Source organism: Trichomycterus rosablanca, chromosome 21 (genome assembly GCF_030014385.1).
Source record: "Trichomycterus rosablanca isolate fTriRos1 chromosome 21, fTriRos1.hap1, whole genome shotgun sequence".
NCBI classification, from domain to species: Eukaryota; Metazoa; Chordata; class Actinopteri; order Siluriformes; family Trichomycteridae; genus Trichomycterus; species Trichomycterus rosablanca.
Genome location: NC_086008.1, coordinates 6693578 through 6713728, shown reverse-complemented (window position 1 = coordinate 6713728; position 20151 = coordinate 6693578). Strand labels below are relative to the sequence as shown.

Sequence of the window (20151 nt, the reverse complement as noted above, 5' to 3'; positions counted from 1 at the left end):
TTTTTGTATGTTAATTGGCATCTTATATCCTGTTTTGACATATTTCATGGACTGTGGGCATTTTTACACACTTTTGCTTTGTGTGTGGCCTGAGAAATAATGATATCACGGCTTGTCCACATTCCAGCAGACAGGCTTGAAAAATACTGTTACAGTTTCAAAATCAAAACACAGGAAGTGGCTCTGACAGATTGTTGTACGATGTACTGTGGAATTTCTTCTCGTGTGAACGTGGAGGTATAACCAGATATAACCTTTTGTCTTTATCCTGATTCACATCTGTATTGTTTGTTTTATTCCAAACTGACTAAGATTGAAGTGTTAAGACCAAAGTGTGGACTGGCTGAGTGACCATTATGGGTCAGAGAGAATGCACCACAAATGTCACGGAACAGAGATAACATCCATAAAGTAGGCCTATTATGGTCGGGCGCCTTGACAGTCACCCGTGTCGAATCTGTTATGCATTTGACTTGTGGTGAAAAGGTGCTAAAATATAATAGTGTTGGTTAGGGCTGCCAGTCTTTAATTTGGTTACTTCCGATTCCCTCAGTGATTCAATCCTTCAATGAGCATTTTTGGGCTCCAATCAGTATGTAACCAACACCATAATAATATTTTCATAATATGTAGCATTTGAGTTAATGACTCTTGTACAGCTGGTGAACATACACTGATCAGCCATAACATTAAAACCACCTCCTTGTTTCTACAACCACTGTCCATTTTATCAGCTCCACTTACCATGTAGGAGCACTTTGTAGTTCTACAATTACTGACTATAGTCCATCTATTTCTCTACATACTTTTTTTAGCCTGCTTTCACTCTGTTCTTCAATGGTCAGGACCCCCACAGGGCCACCACAGAGCAGGTATTATTTAGGTGGTGGATGATTCTCAGCACTGCAGTGACACTGACATGGTGGTGGTGTGTTAGTGTGTGTTGTGCTGGTATGAGTGGATCAGACACTGCAGCCCTGCTGGAGTTTTTAAATACTGTGTCCACCCACTGTCCACTCTATTAGACACTCCTACCTAGTTGGTCCACCTTGTAGATGTAAAGTCAGAGACGATTGCTCATCTACTGCTGCTGTTTGAGTTGGTCATCTTCTAGACATTCAGCAATCGTCACAGGATGCTGCCCACGGGTCCTTGTTGGCTGGATATTTTTGGTTGGTGGACTATTCTCAGTCCAGCACTGACAGTGAGGTGTTTAAAAACTCCAGCAGCGCTGCGGTGTCTTATCCACTCATTCCCGCACAACACACACTAACACACCACCACCATGTCAGTGTCACTGCAGTGCTGAGAATGATCCACCACCCAAATAATACCTGCTCTGTGGTGGTCCTAACCATTGAAGAACAGCATGAAAGGGGGCTAACAAAGCATGCAGAGAAACAGATGGACTACAGTCAGTAATTGTAGAACTACAAAGTGCTTCTATATGGTAAGTAAAGCTGATAAAATGAACAATGTGTGTAGAAACAAGGGGGTGGTTTTAATGTTATGGCTGATCAGTGTACTTACCTCTTACACTACAATCAGATTCTTTTCATCAAAATAATGCTTCACTTATCTAAAGAAGATACCAAAAAAAGATGTAGAAAAATCTTTATAAACCGTAAGGGTGATTTATATGGCCAATTTGATTTGGTTATAGTCTTAGCTAGCATTCAGGAGAAAAAAAGATTAGATCTGGTTCCTGTAGGTTTTATAATCTAGGGATTCATGCCAAAATACTTCTTGTTTTTTAATGGAATGTTTTCAGCTATTCTTTTATTTGACTGGAGTTGCTCTGATGTCTATATTTTACATGTACTGACCCTTTAACATTTTAAATCCTACTAGAAGCTATACTATTTTATTCATTTAACTGTAAAATGTGAAAGGTCATGACGGCTAAGTATAATTTACAGTGCAGGATGTTTCCACTGCAGTGAATTATTACCACTTTGCAAACAATGTAACCACAGTTTCATGACCAATAGATGCTTATTTTATTTAATGTAAAATGTATTATTTTCTTTCATTGTAAGCCAATGGTCTACCTCAGTAGTCTGTGGATGTTAAGCATAACAGTAGACTATTAATTTCTGACCACAATAAACGTCTCGGAAAATCACAGCCCTATGACGGCACAGTAAACGTAGCTCCTGCCTATTGAGTTAGCCCAGATTCCTGCATGTGTACTTCTAACGGAGTGTCCTCTGGCTCTCTGCAGTTCTCACGTCTCTGACACTCTCTGACCTATGTCTGGCTGTTTGGGAAATCTCCCGAATGAGGCCAGCAGGGTTACTGCTTCATATTGTGGTTTCTAGCAGTGAACTTACTGTACCTGCACCAGCTGAACTGGTTTTCCCCACACTTTATGAGTTAAACTTTGGATGCGTTAAGGTGGCATTGCACTCGTAGGTTTCTCTGTTGTTTGTTATGCCAAAATGAGTTATGCCAAGTGGCAGAGGCTTCTGCTGATTCCAGTGTAGTCTCAATTATTATGACAAGGCCTTTACTCTGCAGAAATACAGCTGAGTCTGGTGTTTGTGAGCCTCAGGGTTTGTATTACGGGTCACTTGGGTTGGGTACTTGCCATTCCTACTATATAAGACACTTTGTGTGATGATATTCTTGATGGTTTTTTGAATCTTTTGAATTTCAGAATTTACATTCTACATAATCTTTCTGATAAAGTATTCATTGTTTAAACTGGTTTTACATTTTATTGTCCCAGACTGAACATTTAACAACGTAGTAATATCATTTGTGGTATTCTGCATGTGCATCGTGTGATGTTGTGAACAGAACAAAATATGGACTAGAGTCAGTAACTGTATAAACCAACCTGTATAAAATCAATCTATATCCATCTGTCTATATTCATCTGTGTGGTTGGTGTAGCTTCTACATTATCAACAAATTATCAAACTGTACCTATATAAACAAATAGGCTCAGGAATATTTATATCAACAGCAAGACAACACCCAGAAACAGTGCATTTTGCAACTGTTAAGACAATACCAAGCCAAGTTAAAACAGCATGTCTTTATAGTACGAGAGTGCAGGTGCTAGATTGGCCTGTCTGCAGTCTAGCTTTGTTTTCCATTAAAAAATATGTAGAGCATTGAAGCACAATAATGACAAAAAAGAAACAGAAATCATTTTTATTTACTCTTCCTTTTTTTTATTGGGATTGTAAAAGCTGCCTGAAAAGTTGGTTTAAAGAAGTACTAAAAAAGAAATTAATAATAAATTAATATTTTATATATTTTTATTTGGGCAAAATATTTATTTACAGAGAAAATGTATCAACAACAAAGTTTCTATGTGACTGTCTGAATTTCCTGCCTATCTAATTTTCATGTGAATATTGTGCAGGGACATACAGCCTGGTGAGACGTACACCTACCAGGTACTGACTGTATCCATGACAGCAGAAAGTGAAGCATCACCCCCTCTTGTACATCAGTTGGGGTCACCATACTGTGGAGATGGACTTATTCAACAGTAAGACATTTAAAACACAGCCTATAATAAAAAACTGAGAGCAGGTTTTATTTCCATATATAAATAAATAATGTAATTTAACACAACTGTTACATGTTAGTGTAATTATAAGCCTTTTATAGTGAAATGGTGTATGAAAAATCACATTGATTTTAGTGGTTATCATCACAAAGTCCATGCAATTAAACTTGTTAAGCAAAGTTCTGTGTAGAGTTTGGAACTTCTGGAGCGAGACATTTTAAAACCAAAATATAAAAAGTGTTAACATAAACACTGATAGGTTGTAGTATATGTTTATTCATTTTACTACAGTTGTATACTAGTTTAGAACACATTTTTTGTATAAATGATAAACTGATAAGCAGTATATAGTATAGAATATATTGTGGTGCAGTATTTTAGTTAGTTAGATTTATCTGTCTAGAACTCTTTATTAATGGTAAAAATGACCCCTTTGACCCTTATAGACAACCGTATGTGGGGTTTACCACAGTAGAGACTGCTGCTGTAATGAATGTGTTTTTTTATTATCTCTTAAAAAAGAAACAAGACTGAGCAAATTGATTTTAATCAGGGGTGTATACATTTTTGCAAATAACTGAACAAATGTGTGTGTGTGTGTGTGTGTGTGTGTGTGTTTGTGTTTCAGATATCTGGGAGAGCAATGTGATGACATGAATGTTGCCAATGGAGATGGCTGCTCCAACCAGTGCAAGAAAGAACCTTTGTTTAACTGTGTTGGTATGTTCCATTAACATTGTGATTCATTTTGTTTTTAGTTTAATTTTATAACTTCTTTTTTTGTTTAGACACTTGACAAAAGTATACAGACACTAGAACATCTCAACCATGTTTGCTGTTAAAGCATTAGTGAACCTTGGCACTGCATAGGGGAAATGTATCATCGACATGTATCGTTGTTATATTTTTTTCACAGGAACAAATGATCCAAAAGAATCATAGCCAGTCACATAGCATTATCATTAACCTACAAAACTTTACATTGTGCACTATACCTGTGGGCAGCTGACATTCTTCTGTAGCTTGTTAAACCAGATTAAGACGGAAAGATTTTAAAGCAGGATTCAACACTTTAAAGAACACGCTTCCTAAGTAAGTCGTAGCTATTGATTGTGATGCTAACGCTGCAGCTTCATTGCTAAACATTATTAATTAGCCCTCTAACTGACATGATGTGAACTCTTTCAGACTCACAATGACCATTTAGACCAAAGGACTAGTGTAATTCTACAAAGACCTTCAAATAATCCCACTGCATTCTTCATAGCAATAGAAGAAACAGGAATTCTAAGGCAAAAGATGAGAAGACTTCAGGGGTTTTGTACTGCTGGCACTGTGAGTGTTTCATTCATGGTGCCAAAACTTGTGAATGGGAGAGGTGGAAGTGGAGTAAAAGAGAGTGTAGCGACAGAGAGTGACGAAAGATTCCAGCAGGCCTTTTAAGTGTGAATGTATATTCAGCTAGCTGAAGCAATGACCCTGGGCATTTATAGAAGTGTGCCCTCTGGAGTTGCTCTGATGTCTAAAACAGCTTAATTAGCAACTTACTTTAAAGAAAAGACCATTAAGAAAGCTACTTGTTGGAAGGGGTTCAATGGGTTCATCCTTCAAAGACAGGGAAATTAAATGGACGATAGTTTCTGTTTCCCCCAAATTGAATCCTGTGACACCAATTTGCTATTTTACCTTATTTTATCTTTCTCACTTTAATGGTGGGTGAGTGAATTTTTATTACATGCTAATCATAACATTTCAGGTGCACTGGTGAATTTGAAAACAAAATTTGTCCAATTTATACCAATTAGCTATTTCACATCTATCGCATGGCAATTACCATTTACCCTAAGTTTGGAAGGATCACGGTAAACACATGCTTTTTGAGACACGTAAAGCCATCTACTGTCTCCTTTTAAACTCCTGCTTATCCAGCATTATAAGCCAGTTAAGTTTGGTCTACACAGACATGATTGGCTATGTCTGAAAGTGGGGATGGCTGTAGCCCTGTGATGGACTGGTGCCCTGTCCAGGGTAATCTTGCTAAGTATTCTTGAGCCTAGAGTTTCCCAGTAAAATCAGACTCACCCCAACCCTGACCATGATAAAGCGGTTAAGGAAAATGAAACTTATTTAGTGGAGAGCAGTAAAGCTGCATATATGTGGGTTAATTCTAAAGGATGGAAATATCCTATAAGAATCCTGTTCTTTTAAAATTTAAAGTGTTTATACATTTTTGTAGAGGTAAATATGTCAGGTTCTTGTATCTGACATTAGCTGTGATTATAATTTATCTAGACATAACAGAAGCCATGACAGTTGCCTCACGTCTGGGTGTGTTGAAAAGTTTTGCATAGTTCCCACTAGAGCATCAATGTAAAAAGTCGGAATGTTGGAATTGTTGGATAATGCAACAGATTTTGCATACTTGAGCTCACTGGTGCTCACAAGTGACCAGTCTCTTTTTGGTCCAAGCTCACTGGTGCTCACAAGTGACCACTCTTTTTGAGTGGACAAGACTGCCAACACCTCTCCCACCAACAGCTGGGTCAATTATGCCCTTTTTCACTCCCTCCTATAAATAGCTATGTTAATCAAACTTTACTTTTGTGCTACTTGTCAACCCAAAGCAACTATTTTCATCTGTCTGCCAAAGTGAATTCGAGTCTCCGTGTGGTCACGGGGTGCATTGAATTGACCAGTGTCATCTGTTGTTATCTAATGGTCCTCAACGTTCTTATACTTAACTTGTAGCTATACATTTAACACAATGCCAGTCCATGTAGCAGAGGATCCCAACCGATTCAACTGCATCCCTGACCATTGTGTGTCCTTATTTTCTCCATATACCCTCTACTTTAGCAGTTTTCCACTGAAAGTCCATGTCATATGGAGTTGATCCTTCACAGATGGAGGCATGGTATTATTAAAAGATCCCCACTGTAAGCAAAAGTCCGTCCAAAACACTTTATGACACGGCTTTATATTTCCTTTCCCTACTTTCCAAGTGGTAAAATATGTGACATGAGAAAAATGCCTCAGCTTAGTCTCATTGTGTTTTTATTTGACTCACAGTAAGACTGAACTGGCACCAACATAAACCTCAGAGTTAGTACAAGTATTTCAGAGCTGGCACTGACAGTAGTATTTTCCATTCTTGTTTTTTGATGCGTCACCTGACAAGAATGTGGAAACGTGGTATTTATGAAACTGACAGAAAGTCAGCAAGGTGTTGCTCAGATGTTAATGTCCAGCACATTGTGACTTTGTGAGTAGAGATGCCTCCTTCACTTGACATTCCAAAATTCCATTAATGTCTTACTTATATAAGGCATGGAAAATGACATGGCAAAGCTGTGGCATCCAGTAAAAAATAATTCATTAAGAACCTGATTGTTTTACTAGGCTTTAGTTATATAGTCTTAAAATTGTAGGTGTTCTTACAGGACTTATGTCAAACATTATAATAGGCAGACATGGTTTTAAGGGTAAACCAATACAATATGACAAAAGGTTAAAAAGACAATAAATAAAAAAGCTAAACATTTATTGTAGGAGACATTCTTCATTCTTCACTCCCGGAGATACTGAGTCAATTATGCTCTTGGTTTCCTGATCATGGGTGGCTATGGCTGTTAAACTTGTGATCACTCAATGCTTTACTGTTGTGCCACAGGAAATGTACTTTGCCAGTACATATTTGGTAGCTGTGGTAGCCAGTGCAAAAAATGTATATTTAATTTAAAAGTCTTTTTAGTACATAGTTATGGATAAAGGTGTCCTGTCTTAAGTTATTTTAGGCTATTTAAACATAATTGTTATGGGCAGACATGATTATCAAGGAAGGTGTGAAAACCTGAAGCAATATAAAGATAGTATAATTTATATTTTCATTAAAAGTTTGTATATTTTGGAATTGTCATATAAGTTGTTTAAATAGGAGTCCAAAAACGCTCAATTTGCTCTGATCTATCTAGTAAAATGAAAGGATTTTTGTTACCTTTGGCAACCGGAGATGCTGATCTTTAATGTTACATGCAGCAGATGAAGTGGCTGAATTATGTGAGAAAGCGCTTGTTAATTTCGACTGTCCAGTGAGGAGAATTTGCTGGTTGGTTACTTGAGTTACTATAAATGTCTTGCAGGCTCTGACCATTTTCTTTTACTGAAGACCTCCTGTAAGCTCTGACCATTCTGTTTTGACCTTTCTTATCAAACAGGCATTTCTGTCTACAGAACATGTTTTATGTGAACATGAACTAAATCTCCTGACCCAAGTCTGTATGATTTAATACCGTTTTGCTGTGGTCACATGACTTGGTTGATTTTTCTCACTTCTGTAGATGAGCCCAGTCTTTGCTACTTCTATGATGGTGATGGAGTTTGTGAGGAGTTTGAGCGTGAGACAAGTGTACGGGACTGTGGACTCTACACACCCAATGGTTTCCTGGACCAGTGGGCCACAAGGGTGGAGGTTTCCAATGAGGACAAGATTTACTGCCCTGCAGAGGTGGCTGCTGGGTATCCTGCTGTAACAAAGGTGAGGACATCACACACATACATAAAGTTGTTGTAAACACTCATAACTTGTGAGTGGGTCTTTTTTGGGAAGGTGTGTGACCATTAGACCAACAGGTTTATTTCTAATGTAGAATTTCCAAGACCAATGATAATAAAACCTTGTGTGTTTGTTTATTCAGTTAACTCATCTTCAGTAATTATAATAAATCCAGTTGAAAAACCCTCTCTATGGATTTTCACCAGTAACTATTGTTAAGTACATTCTCCATTTGTGGGAAACTGCATGGAAAAGTTTTTGCTCTTTGTAAAAAAAAAAACCTGAATGACTTTGTGACATTTTAATATGATATATTTATACTTTACACATTTCTTGGCTACTGGTTCGACTCTTTTCTACTTTGTGTTGTTCTTACAGCAAAGAACACCCCCCTCATACAAAACCATTTACTGTCCTGAATGAATCATGTTAGAAAACTACTCTTACCATGCTGTGCACAGGCTGTAGGATTTGTAGCACTGAGCCAAGTGGTCATTTAACATTGCTGAGATTTAATTTTTTACTTTTGGACAGAAATACTTTTTGGGGATTTGGGGATAATAGATGTGGAGAGTCTTGTTAATACAGAATGTGAATAACCACTGGTCAGATTGGGGGAAAAGGGGGTTTGGTTTCAACCAATCTAACTGCAGGAAAATCCATGAAGCTAGCTATCAGTCCAATTATTGTAATAGCCTAATTAATTTCATATAGCTTATTTTAAAAATTACATATTAAGATTAACCCTGGACGTCTTTTACTAGTAAACACTGCTTCACTGATCTTTTTATAAGGGATTTAGATTTTATAAAATGTCCACATTTCTACTGGTTATAACAATGCATGTGTTACCAGTTTGATCGTCCTTTAAATTCAGAATTATTAGCACCTAGAAATGGTTTGTTTAGTATTTTAGTTTAGCTGTTTTTTCAATAATAACAAAGAGACCATATTGTAGCACCTTTTAAATAAAAACTGTAGACAGTTTTGTTGTGGTTAAGTGAAAGAATGGCTTTTTTACTCATTTTTCCTGGGCCAGTAGTTCTAAGACTAACTCTATAATTAATGATAGTTTAAAAAATGTTGCTAATACATACTGGGTACCTTGTGGGAAAGGGAGGTAGATACATTTACAGAGTTGTATGGGGGGATTCTAAGTTGCCTCATTTATGGTTTCATACTGCTCTAGCATTTGACACTATTTGCTTAAACCTTCAATGCTTAGAGTCCTAGTCTTAAACTAGATTGGTAAATAACCCACACCTCTGCTAACAGGTGGGAGGATTCGTCTTTGATTTAGCTTGGATGCTTGTCCCATCATCAAATTTATAGATAGCTTGCTAAGTGCTGGAGGCAATTGTATGTGACAACAAAGAGCCTTTTTGCCTTTATTTATATTGATTGTAGACAGAGGCTTTAAAATCTAAAGTATTCCACACTATACTCACACTAAAGAAGAAAGCTCGTAAAAATAAAGCATTTAAAAGCTGTCATCAGTGAGAATCAGTGTGAATATTCCATCAACTGAATTTCACAAATGCCTGCATGCAGCTTTAAGTGGTGCAGTGATTGATGCCACAGTGCTGTCAGGGTGAGTAATCATACATATATAGTGTTATTGTGCTACGGCAGCAGTGGCAGTGCTGAGTGTACGATAGAGGAGTCTATGAATTGATGTGAGGATGAAGGAGGGGGAGGAGGGCACAGAGGTTTACTACTGTAAGAGTAGTAATTCACAGTGGAACAAGTGCAGACGTCTCAATATAATCATGCTCTTTCTCTAGCATTACATCAGGATTCTCTGTAGCAGTGGACCATTTTATAACTGTTTCATTTAAATTTTATGAGGTATTTAGAGATAAAAAATTTTTTTTACGAGTCCCTCTTCATTCATTCAGTGCCCTCTTACATGACATTTTTACACTCAATCAATGGCCTTCCTGCTGTCTTATCTTCAAATGTTTCGAGCTTTTCTGTTTAATAGCAATAAAAACAAACATGTAAAAAAATATATACAACCTGTAAAACTAAGATTCAGCCAAAACGTTAGTTATAAGTGTCATTTTACGTATTACATATCACAAAGAATACACAATTTTAAATGCCCTGCATGATACCAGCGTACTTTACAGCAGGGGGTCCCGAATCTTTGCAGGCCATTCTTTATGTGTCTTTCTCAACGCTGCTTTTTAATTTCACTGATGGCTGTATTTGTGTGGGTGCTGCTCTGAATCTGCCATCACTACGTCAAAATTTGAATTAGCTTGAACTAATGGCTGAATTGCAATATGATTGATCTTTCATTTGATGTGGAGTGTTTTTATAACATATATGACAGGTTTCATATCTATGATGGATTGTTTCTGTGATATGCATCAGACCAATGTGACCTTATCCAGAATACTGCAGTTAGTAATAATGGATGAACAAATTAATAAATGAATAAATGCATGAATAAAGACCTTCCATTAGTGCATTTTTGTTAGGAATTTACCAATAAATAAGGAGTAACATAACAGATTACATGGAAACTTCCTGCAAGTCCTACCAAAAATAAGGCTGTAATCACGATATAAGTTACTAATGTAAAGATTTAAATGAACACATTCCCCTCACTAGCTTTGCACAATGTTAGGATCTGTGAGTGTTCCCATCAGTTGTTGATATGGCAGGAATGTTTTAAAATGACAGGAACCCCCTATTCACCCACCCAGGTTGATTTGGTCCACTCTAATGTTCAATTCATGGCTACGGTCATGGGTCTTGGGTATAACTGTTAGTTAAAGGTCAATTTATCATGTCTACATTGTAACTGACAAAATGAATGTAAACACAACATCAAGGCTAGTCTTAAATTATGTTTCATTGTGTTCTTAAGATATTTGCATGTTATTTGTAATAGAAAGAACAAAAGATAGTGACGTGCAAATAAACAACTATTCCTGTGTGTAAGTTGACACGTCTGATTACCTGTTGCAAATAAAATATAATGCATGTTATTACATATATTCAAATAATTTTGACCCCATTTATATCAACATAAAATATTTAAAAACAGACTTTTTATCAATTTAGCAGTTTTAGGCAAATTTGCTACGTCTCCGGACTGGATTTTAGTTAAGTTTAATTTTAGGTCTGACAGTGTAGTCATATGTATGCTGGCTTATAACTGTATATAATGTATTTACGTTAATGAGTGCAGAAGGCCGGTAAACAAAACAAAAACTAAGAGACAGACGTGTGAATGAGGGGGAAAACTCGGTGTGTAAAGGCCAGACAGTCACTTAACCAGTGTGACTCTAGTGCTGATAGCGCAAAACTCTCTGCTATAAACTACTCCAAAAATACTGGGGACATCCATTGTGCAGAAACAGCAGACAGGCCAACTGTTTTCACTGCTGTGCTCCTGTTACTTACAAACACACACACACACACAGACACACACACACACACACACACACACACACACACACAATGCATAATTAGTGGCATTTATATGCGTAGGAAGCACGCAGCTCACCAGTGTCACCTAGCGTCACAGTGCTGTCACCCCACACTCAGGTTCAAGGGGTTCAAAGCTCCAGGTTGTCTGTAGACATGTGCAGTAATTGGCATGCTGCTTGCAATTGTCACAGAAATTAAATAAGTCAGATTGACTTGCCCTTTTTAGGTTCAGTCGAAAGTTTATCGAGTCTAAGTTAAATGGTTTGTGTAACTTGGGAAATCTTTGGCTTTTAAACAGGCCACAAGTATTTAAGGGATTAAAATGTGCATTTTTGTGAAGCGTTCAGATTTAGATTTTTTTTTTAAATGCTTGTCAGCTAATATCTAGATCATTATGTGCAAGTACAGACTTCCAACACATTTAACCTTTATTCTAAAATGCACTTGCAGTGTGAATGAAGGGGTCATATTATTTGCAATTTTACTGGCTGTCATTTTTTAATCAGCGGGGCAGTGTGACTTTGCCCGATCTTTGCTTAATTGGAGGCATCCAGATTGCCTAAATTAAATACTGATAAAGAAACGCATCTTTAACTTTCACTTTTGCTTATGTTTAATGTTCCTGTTTTAGGTACACTTTCTAATTCATCCCTTTATGTAAAAAGGAAATATTTGTCTCTTATGCTTCTTTAAGATGTTCTATTACACTGATAAATTTGCATTGCAAACATTATTATGGTGACAGTGGTGGCCTAGTAGGTAGAGCTTTGGGCTGTCATTCGGAAGGTTGTGGATTCAGATCCTGGCTCTGCCATGCAGCCACTGTTGGGATCTTGAGCAAGACCCTTAACCCTCTCACCTCCAGGGGAATATAAGGAACATTTTCATTGAATTTCATTGTGTTATGCATGTGTATATGTGTATATGACAAATACAGACATTCCATCTGCCCTATACAATATAATAATACAGTAAGTAGTGCTTACTATGCTACATGTTCACAGTGTGTGTTTATGTTCTCTCAGAGCTGCCAGTCCAAGGTGTTTGACCTTTCTGATGGGGTATCTCAGTATGCCTGGTTTCCTTGTGATCAGGCACAGACACACATCTGGAACTTCCAGTACAGGTTAAAGGTAAGTCTGCACTATTTTGTTTTGGAAAACATCTACCTTCCTGAGAAAGGCTCAGTATCCGTGAGATACATCCTTGAGTGGTCAATCTGTTGCTATTTAAATTGATTAGATGTAGTTTAGAAAGACACTCACCTGGGTCCATAAGGGCCCACAATTAATACTGCACTGTCAGGACAAAAACCAAGAAGTCCATTGTGGCATAGATCAGAGCAAAGAAATAAAACAATATCTAAGACTTTGAGTGTTCCCAAAACCACACTGGCCACAGTAATTTGAAAATGGAAGCAGCTCAACCTTGAACCTTCCTTGAGTTGGCTGTTCAGCCATATTTGGCCATGGTCAAGGAGGTAGGATAACCTAATGGTCACTCTAAAAGAGCTCCAGAAGTTCTATTGTTCTATTGTAGCTATGTAAGTACAAAATCTGTACCATTTTACCATTTTGTGCCATTTTGTACCATTTGTACCAAGATAAAAAAAAAGAATATGTTTACACAACTAGCTGGTTTTTTTTTTTTTCATTAGGCCTATTATTCACACCCTATGGTGGCTGCTGCTGTCATTATTCACCTGGCTGCAGATGGGACTGTCTACAACGACCAAAGTCAGAGTAATATCACTGTCCAGCTGGTGGACACTAAGGAGCAGCTCCACAGTCTGGGTCTGTCTGACTTTATTTCACAATGCAATGTATTATAAAAAAATACCTTAACATTAACCAGCACTTTAGTTTGTCCCGGAATACAGTAGTATTTTCAGTATGCTTGTGATCAGATATTTACCATCCATGTATTAAATCAATATCTTCCAGGTGATTGGCGGCTCAGTTGCCGGAACAATCCTCTGGTGATCCCAGTGAGTCATGACCTAAGCATGGCCTTCTACAGGACCAAGGCCATTGTGGTGAGCTTCCGCTCATCTCTGGTGGCAATCTCTGGTGTGGGTTTGCGCTCCTTTCAGTACTTTGACCCCATAACTATCAGTGGCTGCCAGAGCAATGAGATATACAACCCTATGGGCCAAAGGTGAGCTATTTCATGCAACTGAACAACCTCTAGATCAAATCTTACTGCAAATGTGTTTGGGGTGTCTTGTAAAAAGGGTGGGGTTTCACCAAGATGTTATTTTGTTACCCACACACATACATCATATGGCCAAAAGTGTATGGACACCTGACTGCAAACTTTTTAGACATTTGAGAGTGCCTAGTTCACAGTTGACATTTCAATTAATCCCAAGGGTGTTCAGTGGGGATATGGTTCAGACTCTGTGCAGGATACTAACTGCACCAAACTTCTCAAATCATGCCTTTTTAATCTTAACAAATGGATAAATAAATGTTATAATAAAGAGTTAAGATGCCCTCTGATGAACTGAAGTATACCCTTGCATTAAGCCTTGTCTTAACCACTGGTAACCACTTAGGGCAGTTGTAGCCTAGTGGTTAAGGAACTGGACTAGTAATCGAAAGTTCACCGGTTCAAGCCCCATCGCTGCCAGGTTGCCACAGTTGGACCAACAAGGAAGGCCCCTAACCCTTATTTGCTTAGACAATATACTGTCACAGTACTGTAAAGTGTCTGCTAAGTGCCAAAAATGTAAATGGTAATAATAATAATAATGATGATGATGTGCTTCCTCCTCAGTTGTGTGCATTACTCATGCGATACTATTGACTGTCAAAGACCTATAGTCCATAACGCAGAGATGAAGTGCAGCAGCCCAGGCTACTTCAACGGCGTCCGCTGTACCGTCACCTGTAACCGCGGATACAGCCTCAAAATCCACAGAGATGACGACATCATCAAAACACAGGTGCTGCTCTGTTTATTCAGCGTGTTTTATCACTTGGTGGAATATGTGTGCTTGTGTGACCCAGCACCTATAAAACTCCCAGAAGCAGACTTTTGATAGACCTTTAACAGTACTACATGTGTACACAGCTTAGATATTACACTGACACCTCAGTCACGTCCTCATGCATCAAGTGCTTATCGAGTGAGTAGCTGTAAAGTTTTATAGTTCTTGTGGGTTGGTCGGGGCGAGCAGCCGAAGAGGGGAGCAGCACCGACGCTCAAGTCGATGCGCTCAGAGCTGTTGTTAGGTTTTCCCCAGTTTTATGTCTTTCTTCCTAAACCACTTTGTTTGAGAAGCCTGAAACCATAGAAACGGCTCATGTGGCTCAAATAAAAGTAAGTTCTTCATTCACCGAGCAAGCAGGAGGGGGAGAGAAAACACGCGGGGTAAGCCAAAACTTAGCGAGAGGTATTGTAAATTTTTTACAGCTTCTATCCTTCCTCCTTCCTAAGCAAAAATGCTTATAATGTGTTATGCTCATGCTATGGAATTATTGCTATAGATTACATATAAAAGAACCTTTACATTAATATGTCCTCTGCATAGTGTAAAACATACAGAAGTTAACAAAGAAATTGTGCGTCACAGCACGTTAACAATTGTTCCTCCCCACATAAGCACATGACTGTTAAATTTCCAGCAAATAAGGCCTACACCACTCTGGGCTGTGCAGCTTAAATGTGCGTGCGTGATTGTTGCCAAGTTTGTTAACAGTACTTGCATTTTTAGGTTTAATTCACCCCCAAAGGATTTTGTCCAGTTTTCTCCCAATGTAGCTGTTGCCAATTCCCACCTCATTAACTGGGTCTACCGTTATTGCATGCAAGGTCAGACAGGGCATCTTTTTCAACCGCCGCTCAAACAACGTCATGGAGAAAAGCACTAACTGCCATAAAGTGGGATATAACCATGGTGATGCTTGTAATTGGCTCATGATGTACTACTACCTTAGAACAGAACCTACATGTCCATGGTTAATGGTTGCACAAATTAAAAAAGGGAGCAGAAACATGGTTATGTCTCCCACCCAGAGAATAGGGTCCATATTGATGTAATAATTTCCACAGATGTTCTGATGCTTTTAAGAAAGGGGTTTGGCTTCTAAAAGTTAATGGTTAGCGTCTGCAGGGACTTTAAACCGTATGTACAATAACAGGCTATAGAACTGATACAACATACATTCAGTGGTAGGAGAACCACCAGACAGTAAACACAGAGACGGATGAGACTGGAGATGTTTTCATTGTGTTTGCTTTGTTCTGCAAATGTGATTGAAGCATGAACAGAGAGTTTAAACCAGCTGCATTTGCATTAGGAGCAGTTTTATGCTTTGAGATATTTTGCTGCTTGCTATTTAAGACAAGCACAAAACAATGTGCTTTTTTACCAGCAACTTCTGTGAAAACCAAAGCTTGGTCATAAAGAATTTTGCTTGATCATTGATGTTTGTTACAGTCCACTATTGAGAAACACTTGGAGAGAACAGGAATTAGTCACCTAGTCAGTGAAGACAAATGTCTCTTCTAGGCAGACAGGCATAATGTTTAGGATCAACCAACCAGCTTAATTCTGTTAACTCATGCAAACCATTCTAAGGGTCTGTAAGAAAACCTAGTGAGCTGCCTTGATGGTACCTCAGTATAGAGGATTCTAATATGTCAGCGACGCACTACTTAGACACGATTACCGCAATTATATCACCACAGTTTTTGCTTACTAAGCTAACACAGTTAGCCTCAGGTCATTCAAACCAATGGGCTGAGGCGGCACAACCCGCTAGCATGCCTGCTAACATCGCCCTCCATTTACCAAAAACGGTTAAAATGTCACTGACAAGCCCAAATTTGCAAACAAATGACACTTGTACACCTTTAAACAAATTAAAAATCAGTGAGAATTTATTTACATTTGAAAAGAACACCGTTCATTGTTCTGCATTCGTCCGCCATTTCTGCCATTTTTGTAAGAAAAGTTGTGCCGCTCTGAATGCTGGGATTGCCCGGAAGCATCAGATGCTCCCCCATTATTCAGTCAGTTTATAGCTTCGAATTAAAGCACCTCATAAGGCAGCATTTTAAGGCATCTAAGGATTTGAACAGCATTTTTTTCAGGACCGTGTAGAATGACGTAAAATGCGTCTGTGTAGAAAGCTCACTAGGTTTTGAACGGACCCTAAGTTTTCCAATCACAAATAACCAAATAGAATTTTTTTCTGTGGGTTTATGCACCTGCTATAGAAAAAAAAAAAAAAAATAACCAAAGAACAACACTAAAAGATCATAAAAAGTGTAAGAAAAGAGCAACAGTGTAAAAACGTGTTTAGCGTGTTATAGAAATGCAAGGGCAGTACTGTATGTAGGTGTTTGGGCTGGTTGCTGCCAGAGACCGCTGTCCACTGAGAGGCTTGGCTTGCGTACAGCAGCTATTACGCATTAGGAGAGAGGAGAGAGGCAACAGACAGATTTTCTCGGCTTTTTGGGAGGCCTTGGCTTATATAACGGTGCTGTGCTTCAGGGGCCAGAACTGGGGGATGCAGGGGCCCTTACAGGGGAGATGTCTGGTCTGGTTATATAAGGTGAAAGAGTTTTCTTAGTCCACTGGCTTTGCTAAAGTGAAAAGGCTTTTGCGCCTCTTACCACATTTGCTGTTTTAATGTAACACATTGATTAATGACAAATCAACACACTTTTATGAGCATTAATGACCAAGTCTAATCAGTGGGTGAAAACGTGTGTGTTTACTTGACACCGGGTGGTGTATTGCAACCTTGCAGTTGAGGCACATTTCGATCAGATGCCCTGCTTTTGAACTAACCTGAAGGAACTCCGTAACCCTGCCCGAAAAGAACGGGAGAGATGGAGAATGAGTGAGATGTTCTGATGGATGAGGGTATGAGCGTGCCCGGAGGCTTGCATTTGAAAAGGAAAGTGCTGATCCCAGCACAGCAATTACAGCTTATCTGCTGTCTCCAGAGAGCACTAACGTCTCCTTCTAAAAAGCCCAGTCAGTGAGAAATTAGCCATTTCACCATTAAACTGGAGCTATAATGGAGCGCAGAACGTTCTGAATTTTTAAAAAAGTAGCACTTAAAAACGACCGCGCAAAACATTGTTAGCTACACGTGCTGTTTTCTCCGCGAGGAGAGAGAACGCACTGCGAGCTGAATGATTTTTGTTCTGGTTGCGGGGCAAGGTGCCACATCACAACAAGGGCAGTGTCGTTTGCGGGCTCGGTGTCTCGGCCGTGCACCACTTGTTTTTGCCAGGCTGTTATTGAAAGCAGAACATGTCCTGAAAATCGGCATTAGACAAACAACAACATTTCAGCTGGCCAGAAAGGCAAACGGAGAGTTCGAGGTTTACTTTTCTTCTCCCTTTTTTCCAACTGTGTGTGTGTGTGTGTGTGTGTGTGTGTGTGAGTGTGTGTGTGAGTGTGAATGTGTGTGTGTGTTTTCACATTTTCAAAGAGAGAAAAAGGTTTGGGGTGGGGTGCAAAAGAAGGTCCAACAGGCAACAGGGGCATCTGTGTTGAATTAGGCACAGTAGTCAGTGGTAGTTAAATTCTTAGTGGAGAAGGAATCAGAAGCTGTAAATTTTTAAAAGAAGGAAACTCCTTGCACGCAGACACCCCTGCTCTGCTCCACACCGCTTCCCAACCCAAACATGATGCCAGCTGCCTCCTTGAAGCAAGCTTTCCTCTTTTTGTGGGGTGGGGTGGGGGGGGGGGGGGGGGGTAATAAGGAGGCAACATGTGACTGTTCAGCAGCAGTTTATCCTTTCAGAGAATTGTGTGTCAGACACAAAACTGTGCTTGGTATTTAAACAGCTCTCTTATTGTTTCCTGTTTAACCACGACTGTTTGCGCTTGTGTTTTGGTCCCTCTTCTCCTAGCTCAGCTCTTGACACCCCCTAGAGCTCAGCTTGTTTGTTTAATGGCTGTTGATGCAGTGTGGTCAGTGCAGGCTTGTAAAGTGGGCAGCTAAACTTCTGCTTGGCTTTGAAACAGGATAGAAAGTTGGAAGCGGGACTGAAAAGGGGTCCACAGGGGGAACCTCAGACGCCTGTTTTATGTACTTCTCTCTCCTTTGGGTGGTTTTATTAGCAGGACAGTCATGCTTTCTATATAACGTGGCACCATGGTAAGATATATTTAAGAGAGAAGTAAATCACAGGTAAAGCTTTGCTAACTCAGCATTCCAGTAAAGCCAGTTTTGATTTTGCTAATGGATCATAATTTTGATGAAGAAGCAAGTGTATATTTAGCATTTGTTTGCTGTTTTTCTTTTATTTTTTATTCAGTAAAAGTATAGACAGTCCCGCCGCCGAGCTGTTTTCAATAACGGGCATCAGCCAAGAGAATAAAGAGGCAGCAAAAGAGGGCAAGTTTTGGAACTGGGTCTGGATTGCATTTCAACTGTTTCCTGCTGTTTTGTTTAGTTTTAGGTGCTGGTATATTTCCTGAGAGGGTAAAGAACATTAGATAAGCATTGGATTCCATGGCCGTGCTGCATTCCACCCTGTCTTAAATCTGCCATTTGAGAAGGAACGAGAGAGAGAGAAAAGCGAGAGACTGGGGTCAAAACATGACGAGAAAAAAAAGCTGTTCCAGTTCTGTGTTTAGTTTCATGGATGCGAGGAAAAGAACATTTGCCACAATAATCTGTGCTTTGCCAGCAAAAACTATTTGGCTTCACAAAATCTGGTTCAACAAACATCTGACATCTCTTTTTTATAGCCGATCTTTTGGCGCTTGTCATAAACAAATTAAGAGATCTGTACTGGAGAGCGTGTTTTATTCTGTTTCATTGAAACAGACTGCATACACCAGGCTGCCTTCCAAGACTAAGGATGGATTCGTGTTGCTTAATGCTTGCTACCACACCAAACAATGTGACAACCCATAAACCGCAGTTTAAAATGCAGGAAGCTCGCAATAGTTTTGTTGGCTTAATGTCTTAAATCTGCTATCTGCTAAATTTACAAGCATTTTTAATGCATTATTTTTGACATTCAAATGACAGTCGGTTGCTGTTTAGTTACTGTGAGGGGAAACACATAAACCGAAATATGTTTGGCTCAGCTAATTCTGTTAGCTTTTTTTAAATAAATATGTCTAGAATGCACAATTTTGTTTAGTTTTTCGAATACCCTAGGCATCATGGATCTCTTGTTTTTACACAATGAAACATTAGTAAAGCTCTGTAAACTTAAACATAGCCTGTGGCTCTAAACTGTAACGGTCCAATAAATTCCTACTGCATTTTGCAACAAGGATCACTACAGTTTCTCAGTCCATGCTTTACAAGCCGAATGATTTCCAGGCAGAGCAGACCGCTTCTTTCTGTTGGCTGGAATATTGCTGATCCATTTCACAACCAGTAAACTGACATTTGTTGGACAGGCTCTGTTGCATGCCTGCCACTGTGGTTCTGTCTGGGGGACAATGGTCAAGTTAGGAAAAGAGAGAGAGAAAAGAGAGAATCTGGCCGGCCCCAGATCCTCCGGTGGCTATGATGGTGCCCGGCTGATGTCTTTACAGGCATTCCACACTTCTGAAATTACTTGTTAAATCAGGCGAAATGACCCCTGACAGCTTTATATGCTGTGCCCATGCCATCTATTATCAATGACTGACTTCACA

The 20151-nt window shown here is 39.1% G+C and overlaps 1 protein-coding gene across 1 annotated transcript in view; it reads left to right on the top strand.

Annotated features, from left to right (window-relative positions):
• Nucleotides 1-20151, top strand: part of pappab (pregnancy-associated plasma protein A, pappalysin 1b) — a 75697-nt gene that overhangs the window by 41184 nt on the left and 14362 nt on the right. Inside the window, exons 8-14 of the mRNA XM_063017853.1 lie at nucleotides 3377-3505; nucleotides 4155-4246; nucleotides 7864-8060; nucleotides 12548-12655; nucleotides 13180-13315; nucleotides 13466-13679; nucleotides 14301-14469. Coding sequence (XP_062873923.1) covers nucleotides 3377-3505; nucleotides 4155-4246; nucleotides 7864-8060; nucleotides 12548-12655; nucleotides 13180-13315; nucleotides 13466-13679; nucleotides 14301-14469 — 1045 coding nt within the window. The remainder of the gene's footprint in view (nucleotides 1-3376; nucleotides 3506-4154; nucleotides 4247-7863; nucleotides 8061-12547; nucleotides 12656-13179; nucleotides 13316-13465; nucleotides 13680-14300; nucleotides 14470-20151) is intronic.